Source organism: Oncorhynchus gorbuscha, linkage group LG13 (assembly GCF_021184085.1).
Source record: "Oncorhynchus gorbuscha isolate QuinsamMale2020 ecotype Even-year linkage group LG13, OgorEven_v1.0, whole genome shotgun sequence".
In the NCBI taxonomy this organism is placed as follows: Eukaryota; Metazoa; Chordata; class Actinopteri; order Salmoniformes; family Salmonidae; genus Oncorhynchus; species Oncorhynchus gorbuscha.
Genome location: NC_060185.1, coordinates 41,274,302 through 41,292,560, shown reverse-complemented (window position 1 = coordinate 41,292,560; position 18,259 = coordinate 41,274,302). Strand labels below are relative to the sequence as shown.

The 18,259-nt window shown below is 43.5% G+C and overlaps 1 protein-coding gene across 1 annotated transcript in view; it reads left to right on the top strand.

The window, feature by feature from the left end:
* The window catches only part of LOC123992881 (E3 ubiquitin-protein ligase TRIP12-like), a 54,258-nt gene that overhangs the window by 5,790 nt on the left and 30,209 nt on the right, over window positions 1-18,259 (top strand). The window contains 7 exon segments of the mRNA XM_046294488.1: window positions 10,049-10,195; window positions 10,570-10,695; window positions 10,921-11,705; window positions 15,002-15,107; window positions 17,018-17,160; window positions 17,525-17,608; window positions 17,734-17,829. Coding sequence (XP_046150444.1) covers window positions 10,098-10,195; window positions 10,570-10,695; window positions 10,921-11,705; window positions 15,002-15,107; window positions 17,018-17,160; window positions 17,525-17,608; window positions 17,734-17,829 — 1,438 coding nt within the window. The 5' untranslated portion in view covers window positions 10,049-10,097.

The window sequence follows — 18,259 nt, the reverse complement described above, 5'->3', positions numbered from 1 at the left end:
CTATTTCTTTCGCTTGCTTGCTGTGCTGTTTCGTTGTTCAGTCGTTTCATTCTCACCCAGGATTTCTATAGAATGCCGTTTAGGTCTTTGTTTGTCAAAGATACACTTTTTTGATGTGTCAAATAAGCCGGTTGACCCATCAGGACCTGAATGACTGCACGTCACAATTTAACACATACGTTAAAAAAAATGTGGTTATTACACTCACTCATATTTCATGTCACACCGTTTCATCAATACATATGCTTTGATGCTGGTTGTCTCGGGCACCTAAAAGTGCTGGTCATAAAAATTAAAAGGCAAGCTAGCTCATGGATGCAAACTGCTCTTCTCCAAAAACGTAGCAAAACATCTGTTTCAGTAGCTGTAATTAGCTAACTATATAGCTAGGTGTAATAATCTAAAATCTAACTAGGGATGCACAATATATCGGAATAGGCCGATATTAGCTAAAAGTGCCAACATTGGTATTGGCCCGATGTCTAGTTTAACGCCGACGTTAAAAACCAATGTCTATGCAACAGTGCATACCTATGTAACGTAATAATGCCACGTGCAACACATTATTCCTAACCTAGCCCGCAATGTCTCCTGTGTGGCTTGAGCAGTCAAAAATTTGAGCAGCTGTTAAAAATAGTATGACGGGGGGATCACGTGACCCTTGAACGAGATGCCCGCATGAACTAAGAGCTCCGCACAAGTAGTTTACAATTCCTAATCTTACCTCCACTCCAAGTTCAAACTCATTTAGCTTTAGTAAGAAAAAGTCATGGCGGCTACAAAAGGAGACACTACAGGTGACATTTTTACCTGGACTCGAGCATTAGCGATGGAAAAAGCCTCGAAGAAGAAAAAACTAGCGCCATTAGCCAGGAGCAAGAGAACCCCCCGAGGCACAACGAATGCCAACCTCGCACTCTGTCGAAGACATCCTTTCTGGGTTGAGATCCCAACGTACAGAACAAAACACCCTATTAGATGCCATTAACTCTCAGCTCAGTGCGATAGGGGGCAAGGTGACAATCCTGGAAAACGCTTTGCCTGACATCAACAACAAGATGTCCAGGCGCCCCGCGATTATGGTGGAGGCAGAGGGGCGAATCCTATCCATGGAAAACATTGACAGATGCCATGGAAACAATAGCATATGCTAAAAAGAAAATAAAGCATCTAGAAGAGAAAACAGGGAGCGAAGGAATAATTGTGTTCTATTCAATCTGGGTGAAAAAGAAGAGGGGAAACATGCCACTGATCCGCTACCTGCAAGACAATCTTCCACAGTGGCTCCACCTGTCCACCGACAGGCCCATAGAACTCGAGAGCTCACCGAGCACTGAGGCCCCCACCAGCAGCCAGACAACCACCGCGCCCAATCACCATACGTTTCCTGAGATTCACCGACAAGGAAGGAGTCCTACAGGTGGCGAGAAACAACACCATCACAGTGGGAAACGCCAAACTCTCTTTACACCAGGACCTGTCAGCTGGAATACGCCAAAAGCGCAGAGAGTTTGACAAAGTGAAGAAATACTCAATTGACCGAGGCATCTTCAGGGGATTCAAATGCCCAAACGAGCTCAGGATTCTTCACCAAGGAGCCTTGCGACACTTCAAAACTCCCGACGAGGCAAAACGTTTTTTGAAAGACAACCCTGGTCAATTAGAAACGGACCAATGACTAAATGCGATTAATGCCATTACTAAAGGAGGTAAGACAACATATAGCCCATATCCAGAGACCCACCCCCTAAATGTCATTATAGCCGTCCAATTTATATTTATTTTCCTTTAACTGAGAGGGATGGGCTCTATAGCCTAACCTAGGCCTACTAATGTGTCAGCCTACTTTTATTTCCCTGTTTTGTTGCTATTATTACTTGGTGTTCCCCATGTCCCTTGGAGGAGGTATATGTAGGCTGGGCTATTGGCTTTATTTTTCTCCCCTCTTTTAGTGTGGTCTGGACGAGGGAAACTGTCATTTACTCAATGCGGGGTGGAGAGGATGAGGCATTTCTTTGGTGGGGAGAGGGAGACGTTGTGCGTTGCTAACTGTTCCCGGTTTTTGTTTTATTCGGAACACAGAATTGAGACTGAGCGGGTGGGTAATGGATCCAACGGGATGTGTCGAGTTGTTTGGGAACTCGGCTGGGGTGTTCAGAGATGACTCTTTTATGTACACCATTTATTTTCCTTTTATGTGAACGCAGCTGTAACTACTATCCACTTTTACCCAGCGATGACTTGCACTAAAGTTTATTTACTGTTCGATGACTAGTACCTTAAATCTATTGACATGGAACTGCCATGGTCTAGGGCATGCGATAAAACGGGAAAAACTCTAAAAAAGGAAAAAGCAGACATCGTGCTATTACAAGAGACACCTCTGTGATGCTGAACATGCCAAAATCCGCAGAGCTTGGGTGGGACAGGTGTATTTCTCATCTGTCAAATCAAACAGTAGAGGCACAGCCATACTTATCCATAAAGATTTTCCATTCATAATTGACAAAAACATATCTGGTCCGGAGGGGAGATTTATTTTGATAACTGGGTCCCTATATGGTCAACCAATTACTATATTAAAAATATATGCTCCTAACACACATACTCCTGCCTTCATGTCAAAAATGATAACCCTGTTCAATGAGCATTGTCTCCTTTGGCGTGGTGGCTGGAGATTTTAATTGTACCCTTAACCCAACCCTAGACAAATCATCTCAAGTCCCCACCACAAATCCAAGATCTGAAAAGATGTTGAACTCTCTTACTAAAGAGATGGGACTGATAGATATCTGGAGAGAGACTAATAGCTCATCTATGGACTATACATACTACTCTAATATCCATAACACCTACTCCCATATAGATTACATTTTTATCCCAAAGAGTTTCATAAATTCAGCCACATGTACAATCGGACCCATAGCACTTTCATATCACGCCTTTGTCCATCTCCGCTTTGACCTCTGCAAAAACATCCTGAGTTCAAAGAGCTAGAAATTCAACACCTCCATGCTATCAAATGAAGTGTTCCATACATTGGTAACTACATGGATAGATAACTACACACAATACAATAAAGATTCTCCTGTTTCTCTGGCCACAATGTGGGACGCTGCTAAAGCCACACTAAGAGGCCATCTAATCGCATATGATTCCATTCCAAGGAAAAAAACAATGGAAGCACACAGGCTAGATCTTGAGGGAGCTGGAATGCAGTGAAAAAATACATAAACAATCCCCAGACAGCACCTCCTGGAGTCATCTTAAAGCAGCCAAAGCCAAACTGAATTTGGACTACACTCGGGAAAAAAATAATATTTACTAAACAGAAATACCACGAGTATAGCAAATAGGCCCAGTAGATTGCTTGCTTGCTTGCTTACCAATTAAAAAAGGAGCCGTCCGAGCGTACAATCATGGCTGTCGGAACAGCAGAGGACGAGGTCACATATGACCCAAAAAATATCAATTGAACTTTTCATGATTTTTTACTGCAAACTATACACCTGAGAGAGAACACACTGAGGCAGAACTCCACTCTTTCCTAGAGGGAATCTCGCTACCTATCAGACTGACCAAGAAGATCTCAACTCCCCCTTCACTCCTGAGGAGATCCTGGAGGCAATTCCCTCCATGCCACCTCAAGTCCCCAGGCCCAGATGGATTCCCCAGAGAGTTCTACAAAGCTTTTTGGCCCCAACTTAGCCCTATTTTCAATGCTGGAGGATTTTTGCAAAAACGGAGTTCTCCCAAACTCAATGCACACAGCTCGCATTAGTGTTGCTAAAAAAGAACAAGGACGCCCTATCCTGCTCGTCCTTCTGGCCCATAAGCTTGTTGGATTTCGACTATAAAATGATTACCAAATTGCTCACCAAAAGCCTAAACACTCTTCTTCCCAAAATAATAAAAGCGGACCAAAACTGGATTTATTAGAGACAGATACTCTTCTGATAACATTCTCCGTCTTTTTGATATTATTGATCAAGTAAACGCACAGAAGACCTCTGTCCTGCTGGCTTCACTGGATGCTGAGAAGGCGTTTGACAGGATGGAGTTTTCTGTTTTTAGTCTTAGAAAAGTTCAATATGGGCCAAAATTTTATTAAATGGGTCAAATCACTATACTCTCATCCAAATGCCATGGTGACTACTAATGGACTGAACTCTGACAGATTCCCTCTGGAACGGGGCACAAGACAAGGGTGCTCGCTGTCCCCCCTGCTCTACTTGTTGGGGGCGGAGCCTCTGGCAGAGCTGATAAGAAGCAATCCAAGTATTATGGGTGTTTCTGCAGGCGGCATGCAGCACAAGATATCGCTTTACGCGGATGATGTCTTGCTCTACACATCCAAACCTGAGAAATCCCTCCCTCTTTTAGACACAATTGCTCAGTATGGCAAGTTTTCAGGTTATAAGATCAATTTTAACAAATCCACTGTCTGCCCTCTCAATATTACACTTACCAGCTCTATGAAGACACTATGTCCTTTTCAATGGAAAACACAGTGGTTTCAATACCTCGGGATCTTCACAACACCAGATCTGAATAGCCTTTTTAAGGAAAATTATCTTCCACTCCTGGATCGAATCAAGAACGATCTCCAAACCTGGATCTCCCTCCCAATTAGCTTAGTTGGAAGAATTAATGTCATCCGTATGAACATCCTCCCTAGACTGAACTACTTATTTCAGATACTCCCATGCTATCTCCCAGTTTCCATCTTCAAAACAACTAACCAAAGCATCACCAAATTTATATGGGGTAATAAAAAACCTAGGATCAAGTTTTCCACTCTATCGAAACCTGAATCTAAGGGTGGTCTTGCCCTTCCCTCCCGTCAATTGTACTACTGGTCTGCCCAAATCCGGAACATGCTAACATGGATCACAAACAGACGAGTCAACATGGATTCAGATAGAAGCCCAATCCTGTGGTTCATTGCCCTTAAGCTCAATTATATTAATTAATAATTTTAGTGAAGTGGGCAACATAGCCAAAACCTTTGATTTACAGCACCCTTCTAGCGTGGAGTGACTAAGAAATACCTGGGCATTTCCTCCCAAATATGTTCTCACTCGCCTATAGTAGGCAACCCAGACTTGCCAAAAGCCCTGAGGGATGCCAACTTTAATCTTTGGCATATTCTACCTTTTCAGACCTATTTCATCAGAAAACCACTACACTGAAATCCTTTCAAGAGCTCTGCAGGGAATTCGATGTGCCAAGATCCCATTAAAAAATATCTATATTTTCAAATTAGACATGTAATTTCCTCATTTACCTCCAAGAGGAGGTTTAGAACTCAGTTGAATGAAGTTGAAACCCTTCTCGTCACAGCACAATCCATTAAAGGCAAAATATCTTAAATCTATAGACTCCTTTCTGAGAAACGAGGCTCCTCCTTTACTCCTTTGAAAATAATCTGGGAAAAGGACCTTGGTCTGACTATCAGTGATGAGTTATGGGCGGAGGTTTGCGACAGGGTATACTGCTCCTCTACCAATGTAAAAATGAAAGAATCTAATTATAAATGTTTGTACAAATTTTATTATACTACTTTTAGACTCCATAGAATGAAAACAAATGTCTCCTAACTGTAAAAGATGTACCTCTGAAAGTGGAACCTATATGCATGTGTTTTGGAGCTGTAGAGCGATTGCCAGATTCTATACATACTGCTGCACAGAAAATACTAGAGGTACAGTTTGATATGACCCTGTGTATATTCTTAATGCCCAGCAGGACTTTGCTTATGACTATTACATACTTTGCTAAGAAATGTATTCTTCTATTGTGGGCCTCTAATACCCCTCCTACATTTAAAATGTGGATTAACCAGATTGTTGACTTTCTTCCTCTTGAAAAGCTCACTTATGACCTCCACAAGAGACAGCCCAAGTTTGATAGACTCTGGTCTCCACTATTCAACTATATTTCAAACTGGACAGAGTGAACGGGGTGACTAGGGAAATGCGCAAATACATGTTGTGTAAGGTACTGTAAAACCTAAAAACAAATTATTGGCCTGTCTCAGCGAATGCTAGAAATATCTGATAAGAACCTTGATAGTGCTGCTGCAAGTGTTATGTTTTTATTTTAATTTTGTGTGTGTGTGTATATGCACCAAGGAAAATACATAAAGTCAAATAAAACTACTTTTTCTTAATCTTTCATTTTAGTTGTATTTTTAATTTTTCAAATGTGTTATATTTTTTAACCATGTTTTTTAAGCCTGTCACATCTGTGAATGTGGAATGTGTTTTGTTGGTTGATTGAAAAACAAGAACTTAATAAAACTTTAAATTGAAGAAAGAAAAAAAAGATTAAGACATTTTCAGTGAGACAACTCAGGCGAAATCTATTAATGCCAGGATAATGCAAATCATTGCCCTTGACAATCAACCATTCTCTGTTTTGTGTGAAGTTGGCTTTCGCCGACTGGTCGAGCACCAGTACACATGTTGCCCTACCGGAGTTACACAGTAATAGTCACTGCTATTAGCCTCACTCCATACTGTGGAATGCCGTTTGGGTCTTTGCGTGTCAAAAAAGATGTATGTCAAATAAGTTATAGACTGTGTGTTCTGAATTTGCACGTGCAAGCCAAGCGCCACCACTATCAGTAGTACTGTCAAAGCTATACAACAAGTCTGCAAACAAGCACACACTGGCCACGGACGATGCGTTTACAATACCACGTTGGTAATAAGGCATTACTTGTTCAACTGCAAATTCTGGGGTAGCTAGCTTTAGTTTGGAACCTAGCTAGCACCAGCCTGAAAACAATGACCAGTAGAAACTGCAGTCATTTTCATTATTCTTAGCAATGATTTAGGAATCTTGTGCGTAGCAACTTGTTCGCCTATTGAAATTGAACTTTAATTCATGAAAATAAATACCGGTAGCTTGCCAGTTAACCCTGTTGCCCAAAGCTAACCTTATAAGCAGCCAGCTAGCTTCAAGAGGCTAGTGAGGCTCGAGCAGGTTGTTGTGAAGCTAGCCACAATAAAGATTAGGCACAGTAGTGGAATTTGCGGTTTGCCTTCAAAATAAGTATGTAATTTACAATTATGTAAATCAATACAAATAGTAGAATTATGCCACTTATTTTGAAGGCTAACTATTGTGGCTAATCCTTAATGTGGCTAGCTTCACAGATGCGTCCGACCACCATTAATTAAATAAGAACTGTTATAAAGTTGGGTTTATTAGGTGTTTTCGCTAGCTAGCTATATAGCTACTGAAACATGTCCTTTTGCTAATCTATTTTTGGGGAAGAAAGTTTTTTTTTTTTTGTGACCAGCACTGTAGGTGCGCGAGAACTTTACCGGAATCATAGCATACGAATCGTGACGTGAAATACGAGTGATAGTTATTACACTATGTACAAAATTGATTAACGTGTTCAATTATGTGACGTGCAGTCATATTCAGGTCCTGATTGGTCAACAAGCTTATTTGACACTCAAAAGACCCAAATGGCATTCCATACCATGAGAAATCGTGGTTTAGTGAAACGACTGAACAACAAAACGGCACAGCAAGCAAGTGAAAGAAATGTTTTGATTGTTTTACTGGTAATGGGGGTATATGTAAATACCAACAAAATTACTTTTGCGAGTGTGTGTTCGAGGTCGACCGATTTAATCGGAATGGCCAATCAATTCGGGCCGATTTCAAGTTTTCATAACAATCGGAAATCGGTATTTTTGGACTTTTTATTTAATTTATTTTTACACACCTTTACTTAATCTTTATTTATAATAATAATATATAATATGCCATTTAGCAGACGCTTTTATCCAAAGCGACTTACAGTCATGCGTGCATACATTCTACGTATGGGTGGTCCCGGGGATCGAACCCAGTACCCTGGCGTTACAAGCGCCATGCTCTACCAACTGAGCTACACAGTTGTCAGTTAAGAACACATTCTTATTTTCAATGAAGGCCTAGGAACGGTGAGTTAACTGCCTCGTTCAAGGGCAGAACAACAGATTTTCACATTGTCAGCTCGGGGGATCCAATCTTGCAACCTTAACAGTTAACAAGTCCAACGCAATAATGACCGTTGCACTCCAAGGAGACTGACTGCCTATTACGCGAATGCAAGCCAAGGTAAGTTGCTAGGTAGCATTAAACTTATCTTATAAAAACAATCAATCAAATTCACTAGTTAACTACACATGGTTGATGATATTACTGCATCCTTATGTAATACATGTGTCACTAGCCACTTTAACTATGCCACTTTGTTTACATACTCATATGTATATACTGTACTCGATACCATCTACTGTATCTTGCCTATGCTGCTCTGTACCACCACTCATTCATATATCTTTATGTACATATTCTTTATCCCCTTACACTGTGTATAAGACAGTAGTTTTGGAATTGTTAGTTAGATTACTTGTTGGTTATTACTGCATTGTCGGAACTAGAAGCACAAGCATTTCGCTACACTCGCATTAACATCTGCTAACCATGTGTATGTGACAAATAAAATTTGATTTGATATTATCTAGCGTGTCCTGCATTGCGTATAATCTGACTGAGCATAATCTGACTGAGCATACAAGTATCTGACTGAGCGATGGTAGGGACAAGCAGGTGCGTAACCATTCAAACAGCACTTTCGTGCGTTTTGCCAGCAGCTCTTCACAATGCTTCAAGCTTGCGCTGTTTATGACTCCAAGCCAATCAACTCCCAAGATTAGGCTAGTGTAACCGATGTGAAATGGCTAGCTAGTTAGCAGGGTGTGCGCTAATAGCATTTCAAACATCACTCGCTCTGAGACTTGGTGTAGTTGAGGGTGTCTGTTGTCGATGTGTTCCTGGTTCGAGCCCAGGTAGGAGCGAGGAGAGGGATGGAAGCTATACTGTTACACTGGCAATACTAAAGTGCCTATAAGACCATCCAATAGTCAAAGGGATATGAAATACAAATCGTATAGAGAAATAGTCCGACAATAACTACAACCTAAAACTTCTAACCTGGGAATATTGAAGACAACTGTTAAAAGGAACCACCAGCTTTCATATGTTCTCATGTTCTGAGCAAAGAACTTAAACATTAGCTTTCTTACATGGCATATATTGCTCTTTTACTTTCTTCTCCAACACTTTGTTTTTGCATTATTTAAACCAAATTGAACATGTTTCATTATTTATTTGAGGCTAAATTGATTTTATTGATGTATTGTATTAAGTTAAATAAGTGTCTATTCAGTATTGTTGTAATTGTCATTATTACAAATGTTTAAAAAAATTGGCTGATTTTTAATCGGTATTGGCTTTTTTGGTCCTCCAATAATCGGTATCGGCGCTGAAAAATCATAATCGGTCGACCTCTAGTGTGTGTAACCTTTTATTTAACTAGGCAAGTCAGTTAAGAACAGGGAATCTAGCGACGCCTCTTGCACTGAGATGCAGTGCCTTAGACCGCTGCGTCTGTGTGTGTTAACTATTTAACCGTAATAGAATGCTTAAAAGGCCACAAACTTTAAATATTGGTATTGGGTTTTTTGGTAAGTAAAATATCGGTATTGGCCAAAAATGTAATGGGTCCATCACTGCTTTTAAATCTATATGCTTCTTTGTTTTAAGTTGGTGTACAGTTATTTTGGGCCTGTCGTCATTGTCTCATTGGATCAATCTACCATCTATCTTTGGTCTGATCAGATTTAGAGGTGTATGTCTCCGTGTGATGTTTGGCTGAGGCTCATTGATCTTGCATACTGCCCTTTACTGCCTTCAAACAAATGGTAATGTGAGTAATACGATTGTTTTGTTAGGCAGGGGCTTGTATCAGGTGTACATTTTTGTGATTCATTTACCAGGGCTGTGTTTACACAGGCAGCCCAATTCATGTGATCATTTAGTGGGGTTTATGGAATACTTTGAGTAAAACGGCAGCATTGACATCTATAGCCAACACATCTGTCCATTGGATTTAACTTTGTTTGGGATCATGCTAATCGCAAGGGCACGCTGATGTCTCCCCCATGATCTGATCTTTACTCTCTTCTCCTCTGCCTAGTGAATGGTAGTGTCTAGAAAGGGTATGTCCCTTCAGGAGAGAGGTGCCAATGTCCAACCGGCCTAATTCCAATCCAGGGGGGTCACTGCGCCGTTCACAGAGGAACACTGCTGCGACCCAGCCACAAGACCATACAGTCGTAGGAAGGTAAGTCATCGTTGTCCCCCCCCCCCAGCACATCTCTGTGTTCTCACATGTTTGTGTTTTTGTTTTGGTGTGTTTATCTGTCTGTCTGAACAAGTAAGGGAATGCTTGACGTTCATTCTAATGTATTACAAATGTCTTAAGCCTTTCCAATGTGTTGAGTTAAAGGAAAAAGCATTATTTGGTTTTTACTTGTGTATTAATCTTCAAGTATATTTAGATTGTTTTTGCATAGTGTTCTCCAGAGGAATTCCTTGGAGCAGTACAGGATGAGTGAACAATGATGTGGGAATGACTTCATCAAGTCTTCTAATAATGATATGGAGTGATTTACACAAAATCCACACTCACTTGCTCTTTAATTCCCCACCTTACAGGTTGCAGTCAGAGCAGGTAAAACATAAAGCAAATTCCCCTCCTGAAAGTAGAAGATCTAAATCTAAGGCTTCCAAAGCCGCACCCAGCTCAGCCTCTGGCCAGTCCAGAGGGCACAGCTCAAGAAGGTACCCCTCCTCTCTTCGCACTTACTGTGTTTGTGGGGTCTGCTTTAGACAGACTATTGCGCTTAGATAAAAATGTAACTATTGTTTTTCAATCTATAGCACCATTGGCTATTTAATGTAGGCTTAAATTAACTGAATGGAAGCGTTGTACTTAATCACTTTCCAGTTTGGACACTGTGCTAAAAGGTTCTTTCTTTCTCCTGTCCTCCACCGCCCTGGGAGTAGCAGTCTGTCACTGTCTGTGGCTTCATTTGTGCTGCAAGGCGACCCAGAGGCCGCAGGTACATCAGAGCGAGAGCCAACAGGACACCAATCCAAGACTGAAGGCACCACCCGAGGGTTGAAGAGAAATTCTGCACCTGACCTTAACACCTACACCCCCACCCCAGCCAAGAAGTCAAAATCCAACCCCCCACCCAGAGACCATACCACTGAGGCCAAGAAAGGCCCTGCCAGATCCTCCAAGAAGAGACCCTTTGCTCCAGAGTTGCCTACAGGCCGCGGCCAGAGCAAGAAGAGCGGGGCCTCTGGGGCTTCACCGAATCTTAAACGGAAGAAGGCTGACTCCCTCCCCTGTCTGAGCAGCACTGCTGGGTCGCTCCCCAACCGTACCGACGGCAGATTTGCAAAACCCACCAAGCTGGCGTCGAAGTCGGCCGCCTCAGCCAAAGCTGGGTGTAGCACGGTGACTGACTCCTCCTCTTCTGCCTCCACCTCTTCCTCCTCCTCCACAGGCACCAACAGTGCCACCGCCACACAGGGTGCCAGGCTCAAGCAGGGCAAAGACCAGAACAAGGCACGTCGTTCCCGCTCTGCCTCCAGCCCCTCTCCACGCCGAAGCACCCGTGACAAGGAGCAGGCCAAAGCCGCCGTCTCGTCCAAGTTTGAGTGGGCGGCCCGCTTCAGTCCCAAGGTCAACCTGCCAAAGCCCAAACTGTCCCTACCCAGCTCCTCCAAGACAGAGACCGCCTCCAAACCTGGACCCTCAGGACTACAAGCCAAACTAGCAAGTGAGTTTGTCCTGCCCTCTCCTCGTACCTGTGTGTACCGTGTCACATTTCCCTTCAACCAAGGGGGAGTTGTGTTTGGGGTGCTCATATTTGTAATGGTGAGCCAGCCAGGGTCCAAGGGTTTGCTTCCTTCAGGTTCAAAGGTTGTAGGCAGTGTGAGCAGCAGTCTTTGGAGGGTCGTTGTGGTGCTCTGGTAGAGGTTACACTCCGGGATTAAATGTCACAGTAACCTTGTTGCGGCTTCAGTTACAGAAACTCACTCTGCACTGGGACCTGCTGGGGTGACTGCTTCTCACACCAGGCACACTCCACCACATACACACACACCAGGCGAGGATTAACCCTGCGCAGACAGTCGGTGCTGAGAAGCATGCATGGACACACAGAGCGAACCTTGCATATAAACTCCCACAGACACACATGTAACTGATATAGGTGCTCCAAATTTGCTTCTATGTTCCCTTTGGCCCTAACCCTTTAAAGTTTACAGATCTGGAGTGTATGGATTAGTATAAGTGTAGTGGTTAACCACATTGCTTAGACTGCTGCGCCACTTGGGAGGCCTCAGGCACTGCATTGCAGTGCTGGATGTGTCACTACAGACCTGGGTTTGATTCCAGTTCCATAAGGCGGCGCGCCATTGGCCTGGTGTCGTCCGGGTTAGGGGAGGGTTTGGCCAGGGTGGGCTTTACTTGGCTCATCTTGCTCTAGCAAGTCTTTGTGGCAGGCTGACCTCGGTCGTCAGTTGAACGGTGTTTCCTCCGACACATTGGTGTGGCTGGTTACCGGGTTAGGTAGGTGGGTGTTAAGAAGTGTAGTTTGGCGGGTTGTATTTCGGATGACTCATGACTTGACCTTCGCCTCCTGAGACCATTGGGCAGTTGCAGCGATGAAACAAGATCGAAATTGGGGAGAAAATGTGCCTTAAAGATCTGCAAATACCTGGCTTGACTGTTTCAGGTTTCAGTACCAGGCCAGCCTCAAACTGGAAGATGTAAATAATCTGTCTGGTGGCTCTACTGTAGCCAGTTGGACTGTGGCGCAAATGGATATTTGTGAAGGACAGACTGATTTACTACAGCCTCTCAGGTGTTAGGTAGGTGGTAAGGGCTCGCTAACGTGCTTGGAGGCATTACATTTTTGCTGCCAGATCAGACAGAATCAGCCCTGAGGTTACGGAGGTCACAACACAGCGACACATTATGGTAATTGTAGTGTAAGGTGAAGGTCAGACGGTGGCTGTAGTTTGTTTTGAAGAAGAGTGACTGCATGGCTCAATGTTCAGACTCGTACAGTCTTGAGTTTAAAGCTCCTAGGTGGTTTAGTGGGGAGCTGTCACAAATGTAGTGCATGCGGGTGAGTGGAAGAGGATCAGTGTGTTCTGGTTTGGGGTAGGGGATTCCAAGATGGTAACTGAGGCTGGGCACGCTGCCACAGGGCCCAGCTCCAAACATGTGACCTAGACCGGCCCACCCTGCCTGACGGCCGGCCAACTAGCAGGCATCATGTTTTCACTGGGGGGGGTACGAGTGATTCACCCACTTTTATTAAGAGGGGAGGGGCACATTTTTGTCACTTGTAGTGCACACTGTCACACACACACACACACATCTTCTCAGTCTGTCGTCTCTGCTGCTATAATGGTGAGTAAGCCAGATTGCATGGTGGGTGCGCGGTGTGGCTGTGATGGCGCGCAACAGGCTTCCTGCTGTAGCAACAACACATTACCATTTTGATTATTCTGTTGGGTAACTGGTGTTACTGGGGGACATGACTGAGGTGTGTGGTTGCGTTTGTGGCTACTTGAAAAGGTCAGTCGGTGTCATATTTTTGCATTCTGTTGGGACCCTCAGGTTTAGCATGAAGGTTGTTCTGTACTAATGAGAGCTGGGCTATTTATACTCTCACCCAGTGTCGGTGGTACTGGGCTCTCGACTGAGAACAACACCAGAGCTGTCAGTGTGTGACTGTTCCTCCCTTACTGTTATGAGTGACTGGTCCTGACCCCCTCTGAACCAGTCCTTGCTATGCTCTTGACCGTTATGCCACTTGTCAACCACTAACTACTCCTGTACTTGTCAGTTAAAATCAGGGTTGGGGTAAAAATAAAAACTTTAGGGAGTAAACTGAAATTCCAGTTTTTCTACTGGAAAAACACCCCTTATCACTACTGAAATGGATTGGGTGAAATGTTGGTCCACCACACGGGGGACCTAATGAATGACCTGCAGAGAGCTGGGACCAAAGTAACAAAGCCTACCATCAGTAACGCACTACGCCGCCAGGGACTCAAATCCTGCAGTGCCAGACGTGTCCCCTGCTTAAGCCAGTACATGTCCAGGCCCGTCTGAAGTTTGCTAGAGAGCATTTGGATGATCCAGAAGAAGATTGGGAGAATGTCATATGGTCAGATGTAACCAAAATATAACTTTTTGGTAAAAACTCAACTTGTCGTGTTTGGAGGACAAAGAATGCTGAGTTGCATCCAAAGAACACCATACCTACTGTGAAGCATGGGTGTGGAAACATCATGCTTTGGGGCTGTTTTTCTGCAAAGGGACCAGGACGACTGATCCGTGTAAAGGAAAGAATGAATGGGGCCATGTATCGTGAGATTTTGAGTGAACCTCCTTCCATCAGCAAGGGCATTGAAGATTAAACGTGGCTGGGTCTTGCAGCATCACAATGATCCCAAACACACCGCCTGGGCAACGAAGGAGTGGCTTCGTAAGAAGCATTTCAAGGTCCTGGAGTGGCCTAGCCAGTCTCCAGATCTCAACCCCATGTGTTGCCCAGCAACAGCCCCAAAACATCACAGCTCTAGAGGAGATCTGCATGGAGGAATGGGCCAAAATACAAGCAGCAGTGTGTGAAAACCTTGTGAAGACTTACAGAAAACGTTTGAACTCTCATTGCCAACAAAGGGTATATAACAATGTGTATTGAGGTAAATAAGTATTTGGTCAATAACAAAAGTTTTACACCATAATTTGCAAATATTCATTAAAAATCCTACAATGTGTTTTTCTAGATTTTTTTCTTATTTTGTCTGTCATAGTTGAAGTGTACCTATGATAAAAATTACAGGCCTCATCTTTTTAAGTGAAAGAACTTTCACAATTGGTGGCTGACTAAATACTTTTTTGCCCCACTGTAATTGCTCTTAACCAGTTCATCCATTTTCATCACTTATCATGATAGAACAATAGTAAACCACTAGAAATGTGTTATATCTCTGTGGTTTTTCCTGTCTTTTGCCTTGACTGTTTACTCATTGACTCCTCGTGTCTCATCAGGTTTGAGGAAGTCTACTAAGAAGCGCAGCGAGTCTCCTCCAGCAGAGCTCCCCAGCTTTCGGCGGAGCACACGCCAGAAGACCACGGGCTCCTGCGCCAGCACCAGGTACTACAGCCTCTCACTGCTCGGTCATCTCAACTTCTCCAGTCTAAAGCCCCAAGTCAATTGTAGTCTGCTGTATTTCAGTGTGTACAAAAAGTATTAAACTATACATCCAATATTTTATGGAAGTGGGTGGCTTCCTTGGCAATACCTAATGAAATTGTCCCTGAGAAGTCGATCTTTCAGTGCATTCAAGTGTTGTCAGCCATAACATGTTTAAAGGGCAAAATCCACTCTAGACATGACACATCCTGTCAATTTGGTTATGTTCTATGAGTTGGTAAAATAACTATTTTCACCATGATTTAACTTCTAAGTTGACAGTGTGGAATCAGGAAATCATCTTGTAAAGCATAAAGTTCTTGTCACTGGAGATGGGGAATAACACTATCACATTTCATAAGGCTTTTAAAAGAATTACCTGCACTCCAGATGACCAAATCAGTCAATAGTTGTATGGGCATCAATCTGTCTGTTGTTGTGACGAAGTATATATTTCGCTTAGATGTGTTCAAACTAAACGGTGGACCAAATGATTCAACTCAGTTTCCCAATGCCGCAGGACAGGGTTTGGGGACATTGCCCTGTATAGGGTGCTGTCTTTCGGATAGAATGTTAAATGGGTTTCTTAACTCTCTGGTCACTAAAGATCCCATGGCACTTATCGTAAGGGTGTTAACCCCTGTTTCCTGGCTAAATTCCATGGCCACTTAATCATCCCCAGCTTCCAATTGGCTCATTCCTCTCCCTTGTTACTATTCCCCAGGTCATTACTGTAAATGAGAATGTGTTCTCAGTCAACTTACCTGATAAAAATAAGGGTTGAAAAAATCTGCAATGAATGTTTCTCCTCCCTTCTTTCCCTGGGCTATGTCTGTGGGAAGGCAGAGATTCTGTAAATGGATCTATGGAACTCGACCAAAACAATGGAAACTCCCCCATGGGGGAAAGATTCAGAATCTCTTATTGTGCCTACTTTTAGGCTATTTGTGTGTTTCACACAATGTTGCGGTAAACATCAGAGTATAATACTTGAGTGGATGTCAACCCCAATACATGTTAACATCATCACCAATCAACTGCATCACACTTAAAACATCACCTACCAATCTCTAACACTAGCTATTCTACCAGCTTATATAAATAGGAGTTTGCATTTAGCAGACACTTTTCCAAACCCGAAAAGGACTAAATATATCCATATCGGATTATAGTAACCACATTTGTGAGGCCTATAGAACTCCTAAATCATCAATATCCACTGTTGGATCAGATTTATTTGAATGGCTGCCAATGACTCATCCTTGCTCTTGCCCCAGTGTTCCATGAACCTCTTTACCGCATGTATGGGCTGTTGCCATAGCAAGGTCAGCACCCCCCTCCTTGAGGCAGACTATCTGCAGGTTGAACATGGTTCTATACTCCTGCAGTTTGTCGATTTTTACAGCTGGCTAGCTACTTCACATGCTAATATTGTTTTTGTCATTATTATGTGTAGCTATATTTGCTAGCCAGCTACCTAGCCCCCCGTGTGAGAGCGCCTTGCATTGTGTGTTATGGTCGACTTGAGCTGCAACAGATTTCGACATGTTGCTAACAACCTTTATTATGACAAAATAAAAATACAAATATATATTTAACACTGAATTAGTGGTTTTAGTTGAATTATTCCTTTCAATTAACTGTCCAGTGTTTCCTGTTTTCTAAAATATGACATAGTTTTCACTCATTTTATGAACACGCTTCTTGTCGGTACCTGTGTGTGTGAACAGATGTTCACATTGCGAAACACAAGTGTAAGTTAGTGATACCTTATGACCAGGAATGTCAGTTGTGTGCTGCCATGTTTGATTGTGGGCTTTGTGGTCTAGTTTGTGTAGTCACTCAGTCCCACTATGCCCCCCCCCCCCCAGTCGGCGAGGCTCAGGCCTGGGCAAGCGCGGGGCAGCCGAAGCTCGCCGACAAGAGAAGATGGCTGACTCGGACAACAACCAGGATGGTGCCAACTCCTCGGCTGCCCGCACTGATGAGGCCCCACAGGGGGCTTCGGGTACAGGTACCTACTGCGACTAGGGCATAGTGTTTTTCCTTCTCAGCTCACATGGTCAGGGACACACTCCGTGTACCATTATAGGTGTAGCACTACCTGCTTGTGGTAGCAGAGATTCTCTCCCCTTGACCCTTAGTGGATAAAAACCTTCGCACTATCCCACAAATTTCTGGTATGTCTTTGTTCTAAACGGATAGGAGCCAGCCAAAGCTTGATGTAGCCTCTGCTTGGTGTGTGTACACTAAAAGATCGTTGACTGTTTTCCTAGGCCTGCCTATGTGTGTATGATCCTTACTTGAACTCTTTGTTTGATACATTTGTGATTTTGATGAGGACAATGGTGATTTAATTGCCCCTTAATTTTCTCCAGCTTCTAGCTCAGTGGCCGGAGCTGTAGGGATGACCACATCCGGTGAGAGTGAGTCCGATGACTCTGAAATGGGCAGACTCCAAGGTATGACGATCACAGCTTTCCTTAGATACAGGTGCCAATGTTCCTGTCTAAGAGTTCCCTGTCAGCCCTTGTTGGTGTTGCGGGATCTTTGGTTGTTGTCTAACCTAGCTGTTTTCTCCCCACAGCCCTGCTGGAGGCCAGGGGTCTACCCCCACACCTCTTTGGGCCCCTGGGACCCCGCATGTCCCAGCTGTTTCACAGAACTATAGGCAGTGGAGCCAGTGAGTGCTACACCATCTTGTCTGTGTCCAGAATCCATTTAATTACCACTTAACATATTTTTTTATTTCTTAAAAAAAAAACTTATTTAACTAGGCAAGTCAGTTTAGAACGTTCTTATATACAATTACGGCCTACCCCAGCCAAACCCTCCCCTGACCCGGACAACACTGAGCCAGTTGTGCACCGCCCTATGGGACTCCCGATCACGCTGATTGTGATGCAGCCCAGGATCGAACCAGGGTCTGTAGTGAAGCTTCTAGCACTGAGATGCAGTGCCTTAAACCGCAGCACCACTCGGGAGCCCTGAGTGAGCAGGATGTTTCCATTCTCCCTCAGGGGAGGCATGTTGAGTTCACTTATGTCTGTCTTTATTCTTCTAACCTGCTATTCACTCAACTCTAATCCAAGTGTGTGCTGACTGCACTCCTG